Source organism: Plasmodium fragile (genome assembly GCF_000956335.1).
Source record: "Plasmodium fragile strain nilgiri unplaced genomic scaffold supercont1.84, whole genome shotgun sequence".
Taxonomy (NCBI): domain Eukaryota; phylum Apicomplexa; class Aconoidasida; order Haemosporida; family Plasmodiidae; genus Plasmodium; species Plasmodium fragile.
In genome coordinates this window covers 44,254-60,458 of record NW_012192664.1, presented here as the reverse complement: position 1 = coordinate 60,458, position 16,205 = coordinate 44,254, and the positions used below count along the sequence as shown (strand labels likewise).

The 16,205-nt window shown below is 40.8% G+C and overlaps 5 protein-coding genes across 5 annotated transcripts; 4 read left to right on the top strand and 1 right to left on the bottom strand.

Annotated features, from left to right (window-relative positions):
- Positions 1–878: 878 nt before the first annotated feature.
- AK88_04958 (uncharacterized protein) lies at positions 879–5,005 on the top strand (the record flags this gene model as incomplete). Its single annotated transcript, XM_012482562.1, has 3 exons — positions 879–923; positions 1,154–1,213; positions 1,415–5,005. The coding sequence occupies 3 exons, from the start codon at positions 879–881 to the stop codon at positions 5,003–5,005; spliced, it is 3,696 nt and encodes a 1,231-aa protein (XP_012337985.1).
- Positions 5,006–7,449: 2,444 nt separating this feature from the next.
- Positions 7,450–7,977, top strand: AK88_04957 (uncharacterized protein; the record flags this gene model as incomplete). Its single annotated transcript, XM_012482561.1, has 1 exon — positions 7,450–7,977. One exon carries the CDS (start codon positions 7,450–7,452, stop codon positions 7,975–7,977), a length of 528 nt encoding a protein of 175 aa, XP_012337984.1.
- A 554-nt stretch (positions 7,978–8,531) lies between these two features.
- AK88_04956 (uncharacterized protein) lies at positions 8,532–9,776 on the bottom strand (the record flags this gene model as incomplete). The annotated part of the gene is made up of 1 exon (XM_012482560.1): positions 8,532–9,776. One exon carries the CDS (start codon positions 9,774–9,776, stop codon positions 8,532–8,534), a length of 1,245 nt encoding a protein of 414 aa, XP_012337983.1.
- A 624-nt stretch (positions 9,777–10,400) lies between these two features.
- Positions 10,401–13,367, top strand: AK88_04955 (uncharacterized protein; the record flags this gene model as incomplete). Its single annotated transcript, XM_012482559.1, has 1 exon — positions 10,401–13,367. One exon carries the CDS (start codon positions 10,401–10,403, stop codon positions 13,365–13,367), a length of 2,967 nt encoding a protein of 988 aa, XP_012337982.1.
- A 38-nt stretch (positions 13,368–13,405) lies between these two features.
- Positions 13,406–15,910, top strand: AK88_04954 (uncharacterized protein; the record flags this gene model as incomplete). The annotated part of the gene is made up of 1 exon (XM_012482558.1): positions 13,406–15,910. The coding sequence occupies one exon, from the start codon at positions 13,406–13,408 to the stop codon at positions 15,908–15,910; it is 2,505 nt and encodes an 834-aa protein (XP_012337981.1).
- Positions 15,911–16,205: the final 295 nt, after the last annotated feature.

Here is a 16,205-nt window from a genome sequence, read left to right as displayed (position 1 = left end):
GTTGTGTAAAATTTTTTTTTTTTACAACATTTAGAATTTTTCTTATGAACAGGTCATAATTTTTCTTGTATGTAGCTATTATTTGGCTATTTTGTTCAGGTGAAAAAATGTGAAAAAGTAGGGAAATATTGCACAGGTGTGTATATATATACCTACACGTGTGTAGTTGTATGTAATTTTAATCTTTAATAAGAAGGAAATAGGCTAATTTTTAAACGCTACATTTTTTTTTTTTTTTTTTTTTTTTTTCCCAAAATGAAGGACTTTCCACAAAAAAAAAGAAAAAAAAACTAATACGACGCAATACAACACAACACAATACAACATTTGTTATTATATCCCTTTCTCGTTGTTTTACGCGCCCGTTTGTCAATTTTGTTTATTTTTATTTTTGCCACATTTGGAAGAGAACATTCTGTAAGCAGGAATTATATTTTACTGTTATATGCATTTTGTCGCTTTCTTTTTTTTTTTTTGTTTACCTTATGCGTGTTACATATTTTCCCGTTTTTGCTTACTGTCCTTTCTCGAGATAACAACGTGTACAACATCACCTCGTTGTAAGGGCAAAACATTTTGTGTGCACTGTTACACTGCACTTTTCGGCCAATGCATTGTATCCTTTGAACATACGAAAAAGGTGGATATAGTACGAAAGGAACAAAAAGTGCAAAACGTTGTAAGAACTAGGACCAGATGCGCTTGCATAAGTGTGTATATATGCAAGTATGCGCGTATGCCAACCTGCATGTGTCTATGTTCGTGCATGTATGTATGTAATTCAGTATATGTTGATGCTTGTGTACACAGACATATGCACACGCGGGCTTCGCAGCTAGACGTTAAAACCACCGTGAAGTAGAAAATATTTTGTCAATATGCTGAAAAGTACGACAAAGATTGACAGAACAAAGCGAGAACAAGTAAAAAAAAAAAAAATTTTTCATTTTTCCCTAACTAAATGTTAATCTTATTTTTTTTGCAAAAATATATAGGCGCATATGATAGTGCACTTATTTGGTTATGCATGTTTTTTTTTTGTGTGAACACAGCCTGGTTGCGCTTCTACCCTTGGTGTTGTTGTTTTTGTTCTCTGTCGTTTTACACTATTTTATCTTAATGTTTTTTTTTTTTTTTTTTTTTTTTTTTGTAGAACAGGATATTATTGGAAAAAAAACTATCCAAGGACTCCGTCACTTCCACGAAGTTCTGTGTAATGATAGAAAAATTTAGCACCTTTTTGTGCATGTGCTACGCAAAATGGAACGCATCGGATTGAACAGAACGATGTGGAGGGCCTCTTTTCCATGTGCATGCGGCATACACATCCCTTTCACTGCCTCTTCTACCGCTCCGTTCCCACGTGCACAACTTTGAAAGTAAACATAAACACCGCCTTTTAAACGCTTCACAGGATTCATCCGAGGACAGAGAAGGAGGGTCTATCACCAGTAGTAATGCCAGCTTGCATCTGTTGGAAAATCGAAACATTACAAGAACGTTAGATGCGAATAATACAAGTTCGTTTGTATCAGATCAGAAGACAAAGTCCAAGGGGGGTTCTATCAAATCGAGTAGGAAGCATTCGCAACACAGGTTGAGCAAAGTGAACGTCCTGGAAAAAGGAAGCGACGCCAAAGTATATGGTAACACTTCAGTAGGGAAGTCTAGAAGGAGCAGCACACCTTTAGATGAAAGCAAAATTTCGAGCAAGAGCAGCAGTGTCATAGTTCAGGATTGTGTCAACAATCAGGACCACAATACTGAAAAAACAACAGAAAGAAACAGCACGGAATTTTTAAACGTTGAGGCAAATATACCACATATTTTAAGTAGGGTTGAGAGAACAGCAAGTGGTGATGTTACTACAACGTTGCCTCGCACGCTTTCGTTTAAGGAAAATTTGCTAAACGCGGAGGGTAATTTGTATAGCACTGTTAAGACAGATTTGTCCTATCTTTATACACCCAGCAAGGCTGATCCCGGTGTAAGTAATCTGGGTTATTATAACGCACCTGAAGTTTTAAATTCTTACCCAAGCGGTAGTTTGGCCTGCTCAGGGGTGGCAGGTTATAGTTTCAGTCCATATGATGAAAGCCTTATGCACACAGGCACGAACGGCGACTTGAAGCATTTTTCAACGAATATATTAAGCGCACAGAGTGGCAGCCACGCGGGGGTGGACGCTTACGCTAGAAGTAATCTGGGCACATACCGAGGCGACGGTTTCGGGGCTTATCCTAGTGCTAACTGGGGATTGAATGCAAATATTTTAAACTCGTATGAACAGAAAAACGTAACCTTCAGTGAAGGTGTGAATTCGACTTATACCCGCTTTGTATATCCTAACAGCATTGAACAGCCCTTGGCGCAGGGCGCAGAGGTGTACAGAACAACGGCAAATGAATGGTTCACTCCTTCCAAGGTAGCAAATGAAATGGACTTTACCAACATGTACACTAGTCACACTCCGATAGGCAGTAACGAGAGCAGCAGAATAGGAAGCTTGGGGAATTACGACAATAAGGGGGATGCTTATTTGTCTGACAAGAGCTCTTATTATGTAAATAATGGTAACCAGGTTGCATCCCCTGGAGGAGGGGTCGATTTTGCACCTCTGGTGGGTAGAGGGAACGTGTACGACACGTTTGGGGGTGAGTCGGCCACTGGAAATGGTGCGTTAGTATCGACATTGCCATCTGTATCACCATCCGTATCGTCATCCATATCGCCATCCGTATCGCCATTGGTGGCTGAGCCCTCACTTGTATCTGTAGCTGCGGGGGCAACGAACACCACGAGTGTGCTTCCCCCCCCCAGTGGAGGCGACGTGTTGAAGTTCAAAACGGCAGAGTTTGCAAACTACGGAGACTTCAACCTTAAGAGCAGCACGGGCGAAGAGGGTGGTGTCCCGGCTAGCCTAGACAATGTTGTGAAGGCAAGCGAGGTGATAGAAAGTGAGAAGGTAAAAAATGAGGTGTCCATGTGTGAACAGGTATCATCGCACACGGACTACTCCCGAGCAACACACACATCTCACGTTGTGGACAAGCGAATTGTACATGAAGGATTTGATACGATTAAGATTCCGAAATATAGGGAGGTCGAGATTGTTGAAAAAATTGTGGAAGTTCCTGTAGTGCACAAAGTAAACAAGTATATAAATAAATATGAAGTTAAGGAGGTGGAGAAAGTTGTTAAGAAGCCTATTAATAAATACGTAGAGACTAAGATAGAAGTTCCGGAATTTCATATTCAGGACAAAATTGTGGAGGTCCCAGAATTGCAAGAAGTGGTAAAGATTGTAGAGAAGCCAGAAATTAAGGAGCGTATAATATATAAGAATAAAATTGAAACCAAAATTATACCCAAGTATATTGAAGTGCCCGTGGTAAAAATTGTGAACAAGTACGAAAGCTATGATGATATAGGAGAGGTAATAAAGACCGTGCCTGTGAAGAAGATTGTAGAAATTCCAAATGAGGTGATTAGGAAGGTAAAGGTACCTGTGCGCAAAATTATTGAGCAACCTAATTATGTGCCCATTATAAAATACCGTGATGTGCCTATTGAGAAGATACGTTACGTGCCTAAGATTCAGACGGTCGAGCTGGTTAAGACAATTCCTAAGGTGATTGACATTCCTGTCCCTGTGAAAGTTCCGAAGATAAAAGTTATAGACAAGCCGTTCTATATAAATAAGTATGTGGACCACCCAGTCATTGTACCTGTGTCCAAAAGGGTGAAGCCTGTGTATAAATATGGGGGGAAGAAGGTGATTGAAATTCCCATTCATAAGCCTTACATTGTTACGCACGACACGGTTGTGCCTAAGGATGTGCAGAATGGCATGAGCAACGGTAGGTGCTCCGTGTACGCGAGGAAGCTGGACTTGAATGCGTTTCACCCGGCCAAGCGAAATGAGCTCTTCAGTTTGGTGAACGGGGGCAACTTGAACATGGAGCGTTCTGTGAGCGCGGACAACTTTGTGGGTGCCGCTGGTCGCGTCGGTGGGGTCGGTAGCGGTATTGGAAGTAGCATCGGCGCTGCTGGCCATCTGGGCGCGTTGAACTTCTCCAAGAGCATGAACAGTGCTGTGAATGCTAACGTGCATAGCGCACCCAACATGCACACCCCGTACGGCGTCGGCCTTTACTCCAACGGTGTGGGGTTCGCGAATCGAGGTAACTTGGCGAGCGGCTTGAACGCACCGTTTGTCGGCGCGGGTGCTTTACCCAGTTTGTCTAACCAGCAGAGGCTACACCATAATATCACAGCGCCCATTTCGATGTACAACGCGAATTGCGACACGGGGAGAAAGGATGGAAGAACCAGTTTACCATTTGTGCGAAATGTTTGCAACCATGCCAAGCAAGGCAGTAACAACGTACCAGAGGGCCTTGCACACGGGTCGAATTGCCAACATCGCTTTGCAAGTAGCAACCCAGTGTTCGACCGGAGGGGAGTTGTGAACGGGCAAGTCGGTGAGAGAGTAGGTGAGGGTGGAAGTAATGTGGCCAGCAAATTGGGGAGTGGCGAAGGTTTAAGGAGATACCAATCCAGTACTGGGGCAAATGGGCCTCAGTGTGGGGGTTGGGGTAATCACAAGAATATGCGTCAAGTGGGCAGCATGGGTAATGGCATGAGTCACTCCAACTCGATAAATGAAGCCAGCACGATGAACCAAGCCAACATGATGAACCAAGCCAACATGATGAGCCACGCCAAATCGATGAGCCACGCCAAATCGATGAGCCACTCAAACACAATGAGCAACATGAACACAATGAGCAGCATGAACAACGGCACGTGTGCACTCCGATCGAGGAGTCCCAGTGCCTGTTCAGCCGATGGGATCAGCGCGTACGTGGTGGAGTATGTGGGCGACGAGGACAAGCGATTCAGGGATGGTGACTTTTCCAATGGGTTCAGTAACCAGTTGGTAGACGACATGGGAAGTAATTATTCATTCAGCGGGGCGGCCATGAATTCGAAGAATGAGTGAGCGCAGTTCGGTGCGACTAAACGAAACGACAGTAATATGTATCGCTCCATGCAGGGGGGAGAACGAGGAGGTTGAGACGGGAGAGTATCTTGTTCGCTATAAGTATGAAAATTTAGAACAGTTTCTCAAAGGAGGATTTCCATTTTGCAAAAAGTGACAGTTTTTTTCAAGTGTGTAATTTAATGCAACGTTGGCGAGAGGACTTTTTCTCTCTTTTTTTTTTTTTTTTGCCTGACCTTGTGGGAAGTGTTTTTTTTTTTTTTTTTTTGTGTTTTTTTGTTCCTCCTAGATTTTTCTCAGCGACGCAGGATGATGATAACCGTAATGGTAGCGTCATTTTGTACGTAGAAATAATATGCACATACATTTTACATTTTTTTTGTTTTTTCCTTCTTTATGTATGCCTTTCTTTTTTTTTTTTTTTCACACGATTATCATTTTAACCTGTGCATGGTACATGCTAGCTAGCCTCTACCCCTACGTCTACTCTTCTGTGTAGGTGGGTGGGTACTGAGGCATAGTCCAGTGTGTGCATTTGCAAAACTCCGTTTGAAGCATTTTGTGGGAGAGCATTTTCGAATGCGCCAGTTGTGAAATACAAATTCGTAGCGTTTGTTTGGCACTGTGTGTGTGTGTAGGGGGTTACCAATTCGTTTTGTGAAGAATGGCTTGGCCATTTTTTGTGGAAGCTTCTTTTCTCCCGCGTCGTTAAAAGTAAAGAAAATAAATGCATGCAGAAGTGCTTTTTTTCCCACATGCGAGAACATGGAACGGCGAATAAATCTCTTTGTATAAACGAACGAATATTCATGTTGCATACATGAGCACACATTATATTACCTACAATTGGAGCTTTTCAAATGCTTCTCTTTTTGGACGCGCTTTTTTTTTTTTTTTTTTTTTTCTCTCTTTCCTTCAATCAGGCTTAAGAAGATGTTTGCTTCCTACAGTACACATACATTGAATACACAGAAAAATGTTACGTTCTTCTTTTTTTTTTTTTTTTGCGTGTCATGAAATTAACCCCATCGAGGGGGCTACATTTTTTGTGCATAGTAGAAGCTACATGTTTCTACATAAGTGTATTAACGACGAGGTGAAATTTTTTTTTTTTTTTGTTCAGGTTCAACTTGGGAGGAGCTTATTTTTAACTGTGCACAACTGTTTCGTGGCTTCACCATTTGGCATTTTTTTTTTTTTGCGTTTCTCTTTTTCGCCTTTTCATATTTTTTACATTTTCACGTGGGTTCTCTCTGTAGGCTTATTTGCCACCTTATTTTACGTTAGTTGAATTTTTTCTCTTGGTTGTTTCTCCACCTTGTGGCTTTGCGTGGCGCACACCCCTGCGAAGCAGCTGTAGTCCCTTGGCACCCCTTTATCGTGGACTGGTAAAAATAGAAGCTACTGTTAAATTTCGAATCGACCAAAAAATCGTTTTTTTTTTTTTTTTTTTTTTTTTTATTATTTTATTCCTTTTTCTATATATATATATATATATTTTTTTTTATTTTTCCGAACAGCTAATCAAATCACACAAAGGAGAGAGAAAACATGGGACTTTGGATATACTACTTTTTTTTTATTTTGTATTCATTTCGATTCCTGTGCGTCAAGGAAGTCAAGCGGCCGGGTAACTTTTAACACACGAGTGCACACGTACGTAGATGTGCGGTGTAGAAATATGCATGTTAGAATATGTATGATGTTATTATATGTAGTTATTATGCTCCTGAATAATTTTTTGCACGTGCACGCACAGTGGGCTTGTACACTGCACTTTCTTCGTCATGTGACCCCTTTTGTTGTATACCGATTTATATGCGAGAGAGTTAGGTGCGCCTTTTGTTAGGTTCGCACTCTTTGTAGATGCGGAATGCGTCGTCCATAGTGTATATACATGTCGTAGTTCAGGTGATGGTATAGATATAGGGGGGGGTACACGCGAGTTAGCAGTGTATTTTATACATATATGGCACTTGAAAATTCTCACGAAAAAATAATAAAAAAATTAAGATTCAAAAATTTGCCAACATAAAAAAAAAAAAAAAAATTACTAACATTGAAAAAATTATCAATGTGCGAGAAACCTAAAAGCTAACTTTAGGGAGCCTTCGCAGCCAATAAAAAAAAAAAAAAAAAAAAACTAATTTTAACGTTATGAAAAAAAAAAACAAAAACATTGACCTAAGCCCGTCACTTCCATGTAGATTTAGGAATTAAAAACTCGAATTAGTCTATAGGATATTGTTTTTATAAGTTTTTTTTGTTCTTTTTTTTTTTTTTTGAGCAGAGTTCATTTACTTTTATATAGTTCATTCTCACTCTCTCTCTCTCTCTCTTTCTTAAGGCGTTTTTATCGCATATTTTAGCAGGAACACTTTTACGTTGTTTATTTGTTTTTTTTTTTTTTTTTATTTTACTGTACTTTATTTTAAGAGTGTACCATGAAAGCGTTTCTCCTCCTTTTGGCCATAGTTTTTTCTTTTCTAGGATTTTCCCGAAGTGAGCATAATAAAAATGGCTTGGCCGGCGGTAACTCAGAACAGAAGTGCCAAATGATTGGTAACGCCAAGGAGCTAATGACCAAGATAGATGTAGAGCCAGTGAAGAGTCAATACATAACCTATATTTACCACAGCTCGATATGTTCCTACTGTACAAAAGTTATGAATTCTATAAAGGATAATGAAAATGTAGAAATTATTGACTTTCATGAGGATAGCAATGTGGAAGAGTTAGTGCAGACGAAGAAGCCAATTGTGGTCTTAATGAAGAATATTAACAAGGGAAGATCCATTGATAGAAGCATTTTTTTCGCAGAACTGAATAAGAAAGGAGGAAAAATTCAAGTACCAGCTCTCGAAGTACAAGATTTTATTTTGTACGAATCGGATGAAATTATTAAATTTTACAAACATTTGATACAAAAAGTTTCAGGAGGTGATGATGATTCTGAGCAGTCACAGGAGTGAACTTTTTTTTTTTTTTTTTTTTTTTTTTTTGCCTGTTCATTTTTTCTGGCAAAAAAAGGGAATAATGAATTTTACTACCCACCTGTGCACTGATGGTAGAATTGATTTCATGTACACCTCAGACAAATTTTTTTCAACACAGCCAAAAGTGTATTGTTACTTCATTGGCTGGGGTAAAACAGTCATGACCTTGCACATATGTGTTTGGTCATTTTAAAGGCTTTACGGTGTGTGTGTGTCCCACCCGTTTGGCATTCATTAACTTGTTAAGTGATAACTTTTTAAATTTTGAAACTTTTTAAAGTTAAAGAAAAAAGAAAAAAAAAAAATTTACTAAAAAAAAAAGGGCGTAGCTGTTTCCATGGGGAAAAGAGTAAAAACAAATGTTTGCAAGTGACAATGCCAAAATGGGCACATCAAAACGAATCACACAAAAAATGGGAAGCGGATGAAATGGGGGGGGGGGTTGTTACGAAAAAAAAAAAATATATTTATACACATAAAAATACAAAACGGATGATGCTAGAGAGAGCATTCCATTTTTTTTTTTTTTTTTACCACCCATATTTATCATTCGTGGTCCTTCTTTTACTGTAATTAGTGTTTTGCAAAATTTCATATTCCTTTTCCACAGCTTCTTTTGCTAACCAGTTAATCTGATGTTTGCGCTTTTGTTTATTTCCGTGAATGATTACCTTATCGAAGGTGTTGCTGGCCGGATTATACACCTTTGTTTTTATATTATATTTTTGCGTTTTTTTTTTTTCTTCTGGGATGGTGGGTTTCCAATCACTGAGAATTTGTCTCTGGTCTATGACAGGAATGTTTTGCAGATCTACGTTGATTTCTTTTTTTGTGGAAAAGCCAAAGTTGGTGAGGGACATGTTGTTTAGGTTTCCCTTGGGATGGGTAGGTGCGCCAAAGTTGTACATATATTGGCCACTCACATCATATGGGTAGTGCCCACCTGCACCGGGATTCACATTTTGAAAAAAGCTTTTATTGTCCCACGGGGGATGCTGAAAATGTGCTTGCGTAGGGTTGGTTCCCCAGGTGGGGTCTGCATTATATTCACTATGGAATGAACTGTGCGAATTTCTTATCTTGTTGTTAATTTTTTCATGAATGTGTGAAGATTTATTTTCACTTTCTTTGTGACTTGTTTTTTGGCACTTATTCTGTTGTGGGGGGGACGTGCGTCTTTTTTTTTTTTCATTCTGGTGTTGGTTGGCTGGTTGTTGTTCTTCTTCTTCGTAGTTCATTTTGGATTGTTTTCGCTTGGGATAACTTTGAACGGGTCGGACGTTCTTTTCCTTTGGCGTCTTCCCGTGGTTGTCTTCACTCTGTTCTTTTTGCTTTTTTCCCTTCGACACTTCACTTTGCTCATCATGACCATCATCACAATCATTATCAGTGTCATCCTCCTCCTCCGTGTCACTATCACTTTGACTGTCCTCCTGATGATTGTCCCTTTGGCCAGTGGCATTTTCGTGGGTAACGTCCTCTGTCTGTTGGGACCCCCCTTCGCTTTCTTCATCACTGGAGTAGTAGGACCCCAGGAGGTTTTTTAAATTCATTTTCGATTCGGCATTATTTGTGTTCCCTCGGCAAGTGGACAATTCATCAGAAGGGGTTGGTTGATTATCCGTAAATTTTTCCTTTTCTTCTTCGTTTTTGTTTCCGCCTTTTTGTTTTTTCCCTTGATTTAGCGATTTTTCGTGGTTTCCCTGTGTCCCCATTTGGCGTTTTTGGAGGTAGTCAGGCTTTTTTTTCGTGCTTTCCTTGCCATCGCGCTTCATTTTTGTTTTATTCTTGGCTATTCCTCAAGCGTTACGCGAGTTGGCTTGGTGTTTTGTGGCGCTTCATATTTTTTTTTACATTTTTTTACATTTTATGCTTTTTCCTTGTTGTTTATAGTTTGGCGTGAAGGAAGGAAAAAAAAAAAAGTTGGCTGTAAAAAGTGCGTCATTTTTTTCTTTTGCTTTTATCTCCCCTTTGTGGTTTTGAAAATTTATTTTTATTTTTTTTTTTTTTTGCGGTTTGGGGGAAACTCTGTACTCTTATAACTGCTCCGTTACAGGATCCTGTGGAAGCAACACGGCAAGCCAGTCGTACATGGGGGCAGTAGGGCACGTTTTATTTTTTCGTATCCACGGGGGGGGGGATAAGCACGTCGTGCAGCCGTTCTTTACACGCAACTGAAGGGAGGCACCCAAAATGGGAAAGCGCGAAATGATGAGTTAAAAAAAAGGTGCAAAATTTACATCTTTCACACGGTAGCAACATGGAAATAAACTGAAGGAGCACAGGGTTAAAAAGATGAAGAGCTTGAGATGGAGGGACAAAAAGCGTCGTGCTTCTGTTCGTATGTTTTTTTTGTCCTCCCTTGGTGAAAATTCGTCTGTACAGAAAAAAAAAAAAAAATGTTTTTGAAGTCAGCTGTATTATTTTTCCTTGTTCATGTGTTTATCACCTGCACAAAATGTCATTCGTATTTTTTAAAAAATAAGTATTTTGAAAATGTGTTTTTTGTGAATTCACACATAGAAGATTTTAGCAAGAATGACGAGAAGAAGGCGGTGAAAATACAGCGGAATAGGAAAAGGGGTGTGTTTTATGTTCCCCATAAAATATATGCCCCCGGGAGGAGGTGCGTGCACCGGAGGGTTAGGAAAAGGGGGGGCCATTCTTCTACAAGGTGTTTTTTTAAGTCAAATGGGGGTGTGTCCCTGTTTCCACGTGGTGGAAAATGTGGCAGTGACACCCGTCTGATCAGCCTCGCTGGAGGTGACGACTGGGTACGGGCAAGGCGCAGAAGCAAACTCTTGTCTAACAATTTTGAAAAGGTGTTTAATGAAAATTTCGACGAAAGCAGCAGGTTGAAGAAGAGCGAGCTGATCTCCATCTTAGCTTGCATTTGCACAAACATAGTAATAGAGTATTTAAAAATAAAGGAAGAAAAAAAAACTGAAGATTTTGAATACCCCTTTGATTATAGCCTTATGAATATTTTAAAATTGGTAAATTTTGAATATGACGTGAATGAAGAACTTGAGAAGAAGAAGAAAAAACAGAAGAAGGAATTTAACAGGAGGAAGTTCAAAGGGGGTGGTGGTGTCCAAATGGGTACGATGGGGGATGGTATCCTTGGTGGTAGTGATGAAGGAAGTGAGAAGGGTGTCGGACGGAATAGGAGTCGAGAGAATAAGTCAGGTGAACCTTGTTTAGTAGGATCCCTAAATGAAGGCGTATATGCACAGACGGAGGAAGAAGTGAACATCAATATTGACAACCAGAACACGAAGGAAGAAAATGCGAAATTGGACGAGTACATTAAAATGATGGAATTCAATACAATGCAAATTAAAGATATTGCACCTTATATCGACCTGTTTTTTGGAAAAAACACATTTGAAAAAGTTTTTCTAAAGAATGGGATAGATGTACAAAAAATTTACGATAAGCTAAGTGAGGCCCTGTTTGATAAATGCCAAGAGAAAGCAAACGTGATGGAACTGCAGAAGTTTGTGGAGCATGAGGAAAGAATTTTTCACAAGAGGAAAAAGGTGCATGTGAGGAATGGCTCCATGTCATTTGACGATTATATGGAAGGTCTGGGGAGCTTGGAGGAGAGCAAGGGAGTGCGTGAGGTCGAGCAAATTCTGTACGACGGGGAGGTACCTTCAGATGATGGGGAGTTTACCTCGGAGGGGGGAATGAAAAAGAAGAAGAAAAAAAAAAAAAACAAGAAAAATGGCAATTTTATCAACGGGTTGGGGAGTAGTGGAGGAAGGGATGGCGATCATTTGGGATTTGATCTTGGGGACGGACCGCACACGGACGGGGATTCTCCAGACGGGGGTAGCAGCGGTGGGGGTAGGGTGAACAGGAGCGGAGGCCCTGGGGTTGAAGATTCCGCTGCAAGTACAAGCCGAGGCAATGACAATGATGGCGGGGAAGGACACGACGGGGGACAGGATAATTTCTCAGGCGCGGGACACGAACGGAGGCATGAACAATTTGATGGGGAGGAGGAGCAGAAGGAAGGGAGGGGAAGGAGTGGGAACAGGGGTGGCGTGGAATTCCTGAATGGAATTTCGTACGCGTTGATAAAGGGTGAGACGGAGATGGAAGCAAAGGGTGATGTGGTCGAAGACTCAATTGTCGACGCATCGGGGGACCCCCAGAGCAACATTGTCCTGATAAAATTCGTTTACGATAAGAAATACGCGTGCGAATTTAGGACGGACATAGGTGTGATAGCCTACGAGAGGCTTGGAACGAAATCACCAGATGATGCAAAAGAAGACGTAAAGAAAATGTACAGTCGCGTTTGCGGTGGGGATATTTTATCCGACTCCGATTTGATTAGAGGAGGCCCTTTCAAGCATGTACTCGAAAATGTAAATTTTGAGGAATTGTATGAGATTCCTTATAAGAAGCGATTTGCACGAAAGCAAAGCATCATTAGGGACATGAATACTTCAGTTGTGGCGCAACAGGGGGTACGGGACATTGACGCGTACCCTCTTCTTTATGGATACCTGAAGGTATGGGAAGAAGACTTACATTGTTACGAGTTGAACAAGGTCGAAATAAGGCACATGTGTGGGGTGGAGCAGGAGGGGAAAAGAGGTGGCGACAATATGCTAAATGGAAAAATCAAGTACAACTTTTTTCGCAATTATGATGAGGATGATCGGGCGGATCACCTGACGGATGACCGGGCGGATGGCGTACTAATCGACAGCGACAGGTACAGACAAATCGTGGGCGAGAAGGATGACAAGGCAAATGAAAAAATGTACGATTTTGTGGAAAACGGAGACTTTTCAAACAACGACTACATTTCATTTAAGGACAAACTGTTCATAAACAATAGGAAAGAAATTAACTGCTACGAGGATTTAATTGCAAAATTGAGGTGGGACAATTCGAACTTAAGTGTGTACGTCCTGAGCCGGTTGAAGAACATGGAGGAAGATTTGTCCTTTGTGTCTGGCGAGGAGTTTTTAAAAAATTACACATTTGATGAGGAAGACGAATTTTTAAACTTGAACAAAATTGTGCACAGGTGTATTGTTGAAAGTAGGTACCATTCGATGTTTCGAAACGAAGGCGGTGGACTAAAAGGAGGAGAAAGAAATTCAAAATTGTTTTGCCATTATGATGGTTTTTCAGGTGGTAAGAGGCGGGAAGGTGCCTTGCGCAACGTTAGGGAGCGAAACGTTTTTGGATTGCAGTTAAGAACGGGGCTCACCCGTCTGCTGCCACCATCTACAGAGAGAACGCTTTCCATTGATGCAAAGGTAAATGATGAAGAAAGGTGCAAAAAGAAGCAGCAAAAGGGAAGGAAAAAAAAAAAAAAAAAATCGGTGATGATTTGGTGAAAATTGAGAAAGAAGAAAATGATCCTCTTAGTGACGAAATGGATAAAGATTTGCTGCGCTTTGAACAAATAGACAGCATTATGCAGGTACATGGGGAAGGCGAGGAGAGGACGGTAAGTGGACTGGAAGGTAGCAAGACCGACCTGTTGAATGAGGAAGGGACTAGCCAAGTGGTAGAACCGTTGAGACGGAAACAGAATAGGAGCTATGAGAAAAGCAAAAACTATTTGGAAAAAATGCTGGAAAGGCAGAAGCGAGTAAACGATTTTTTAAGTTTAGAAAAAGCAGAAGAAAGTGTAAAAAAAAATTTGAGTGTGGTAAATTATGAAGAAGCCTTTAAGCAACTAAAGAGCCAATTGAAGGGGAAGTCCCGGGGGAAACAGCAGGTAGTCGGAGAGGGGGGGGGCGTGGCGGAGGATGGCCGGATAGAAGAAACACTGATGAGCGATGTGGATGATAAAGAAATCGAAAAGCAAATTAAAGGCATACTCCAGGGCAAGAACTTAAATGATGAATTATATGGGTTGGCTCGCTTTGAAGAGAGAGGCGGAATGGACACACAAGAAGTTACAGGAAGGAAAGATAAGAAGGAAGACGAGGAAAAGAAAAAGATTGATGAGTTTTTTAAAAGCATGAGTGTCCAAGTGAAGTTGAGCAAGGACATGTGTGGGGGGTGCGGAATACCCTTTCAGTCGTCTGATCAGAAGAAGTTTGGCTTTTTGAAAAGGAATGTGTACGAGAGGGTGGTCAGCAGGGACGAGGGTTTTGATAAGAGGGAGATACTGCGCGATATTTATGAGGAAGGGGCGGAGGAGGAGTGTGGGAAGGAGCATGGTGATTTGATTGGGCAGGTGGGTAGAAGGCTGATTGACGACCAACTGGGCGGCCAAGCGGAGGAGCAGAACCGCAAGCAGCAGCTGCTGGGTGAGTTTCACAAACTAAGAGGGGAAGCCATGAGCAAGGTTGTGCAGCTGGGGAGGGGTAACAACTCTGTGGATGGAAGCAGCATCTCTGGGGGGGTCCAATCTCTGCAATGTGACAACACGCAGGGAAAAAGCAGTAGTATGATACAGGACCAGGGAGGCGAACCAACGGGAGCGGAAAGGACTGAAGAGAAGTCTTACTTATGCGAACGATGCTTCAATTTGAAATACAAAAATGATATAAAGGACAACATGATAATTAATTATACAAATAAAAACGAAATCAGTGCCCAGGATTTCGAAAAGTACGTAATAAATATTTTCAAGAAAAGATGTTTCATAATTTACATTGTAGACATTTTGGATTTGTACATTTATTCAAATTTGCGTAATTTATTTTTTTTATATAAAATGCAGTCGGATAAGGGTAAAAGTGAGGGTTTTTTTTTTTGCATAAATAAGGTGGACCTTTTACCTGACTGTAAAGAATTCACTGTGAAGAATTACGTGTACAATTTTTTACGAAGCAACAAGATAAATGTGTTGTTTCGAAACATTTTTTTGGTGAGCGCCAAGACGGGCTACAACGTGAAGAAGCTGATTTACACGGTCTACATGAGGAGCAGGGTGGTGCGGAAGAGGGGAAAGGGGCGCAAACGGCGCGGTCATGGGGAAGGAGAGGAAACGGGTGACGTTAGCAAGGGTGACGGTGATGACAATCCCTCCGCGTCGGAGCACGATGACGAAGAAGAAGACGAAGAAGATGAATATGAAGAAGTGGATGGTGAGGATGACGATGGGGAGGTGGACGGTGATGAGGTTAACCGTGATGACCTGGGAGAACTGGCCCCCCCGGGAGAGGCACCGAGGAAAAAGAAAAAGTTCTTCCTCAAGAACGTGAACATTTATATCGTTGGAAATGCCAACAGCGGGAAATCTTCCCTCATTAATTACCTACTGAAAAATGTACAAAGAAAAGACAATCGAAAATTCCAAATTAGCAACAGCATAATTCCAGGAACGACTTTGAAGAATATACAAATAAAGTTAAACAAAAATATAACCATTAATGACACCCCAGGAATTATTTCCAGTCAGTCACTTCTCTCTTGTCTCAACTTTGATGAAATGAAATACGTGGTGTGCACAAAGTTGAAGAAGAAAGTGCCATCCATATACATAAATAAAAATGATTACATTTTTATTGGGGGGCTTATGTATATTCACATTTTAAATATTAAAAAGTATTATGCCATTATGTCTTTTTTTATGTCCGAGAAAATTCCAATTATAAAAAGGAAAAATTTTTCCAAAGACGCTAGGAACTTTTTAAGAGAGAAGATAAGCAGCGGGTTTCTTTATCCCCCATTTTCAGTAGAAAGATTTGACCAATTGAACAATTTCAAGGACTGCTATTTTAATATTACAAATCCGTGCGTCGATCGGGACAGTGGTAGTTACGACATACATGTACAGGGGTTGGGGTGCATCACATTTTACTCATTTGAGAATATCGAATTTAATTTGTACACGCTGAAAAATGTGGATGTTGTTTCGAGGAGCTCCCTGATGCCGTATCATAAGAAGTATGGTAGTTTGAGCATTTCCAAAGGGAAGTAGCGATGGGGCGATGCTATTAACGTAGAAGGGGACCAGAGAGGGTGAGACAGAAGTTAAAAAAAAAAAAAAAAATACATCCCTGTGTGTTTGTTACGTGGCGTGCGTGTTGCGTCATGTTGTTTGTTCGTTTGGCTGCCAAACATTGTTCGCGTTTTCTCAGATGCCTTTTTGCCAACCGGTCTGTTAATATGTGTGGACCCCTTTGACTATTTTTTTTTTGTTTGTTTTTATTTTTCCCCATTTGATGAGCCCCTTGCGATAACATCGTAAAGGTGGCCCTGCGCGTCGAAAAAGG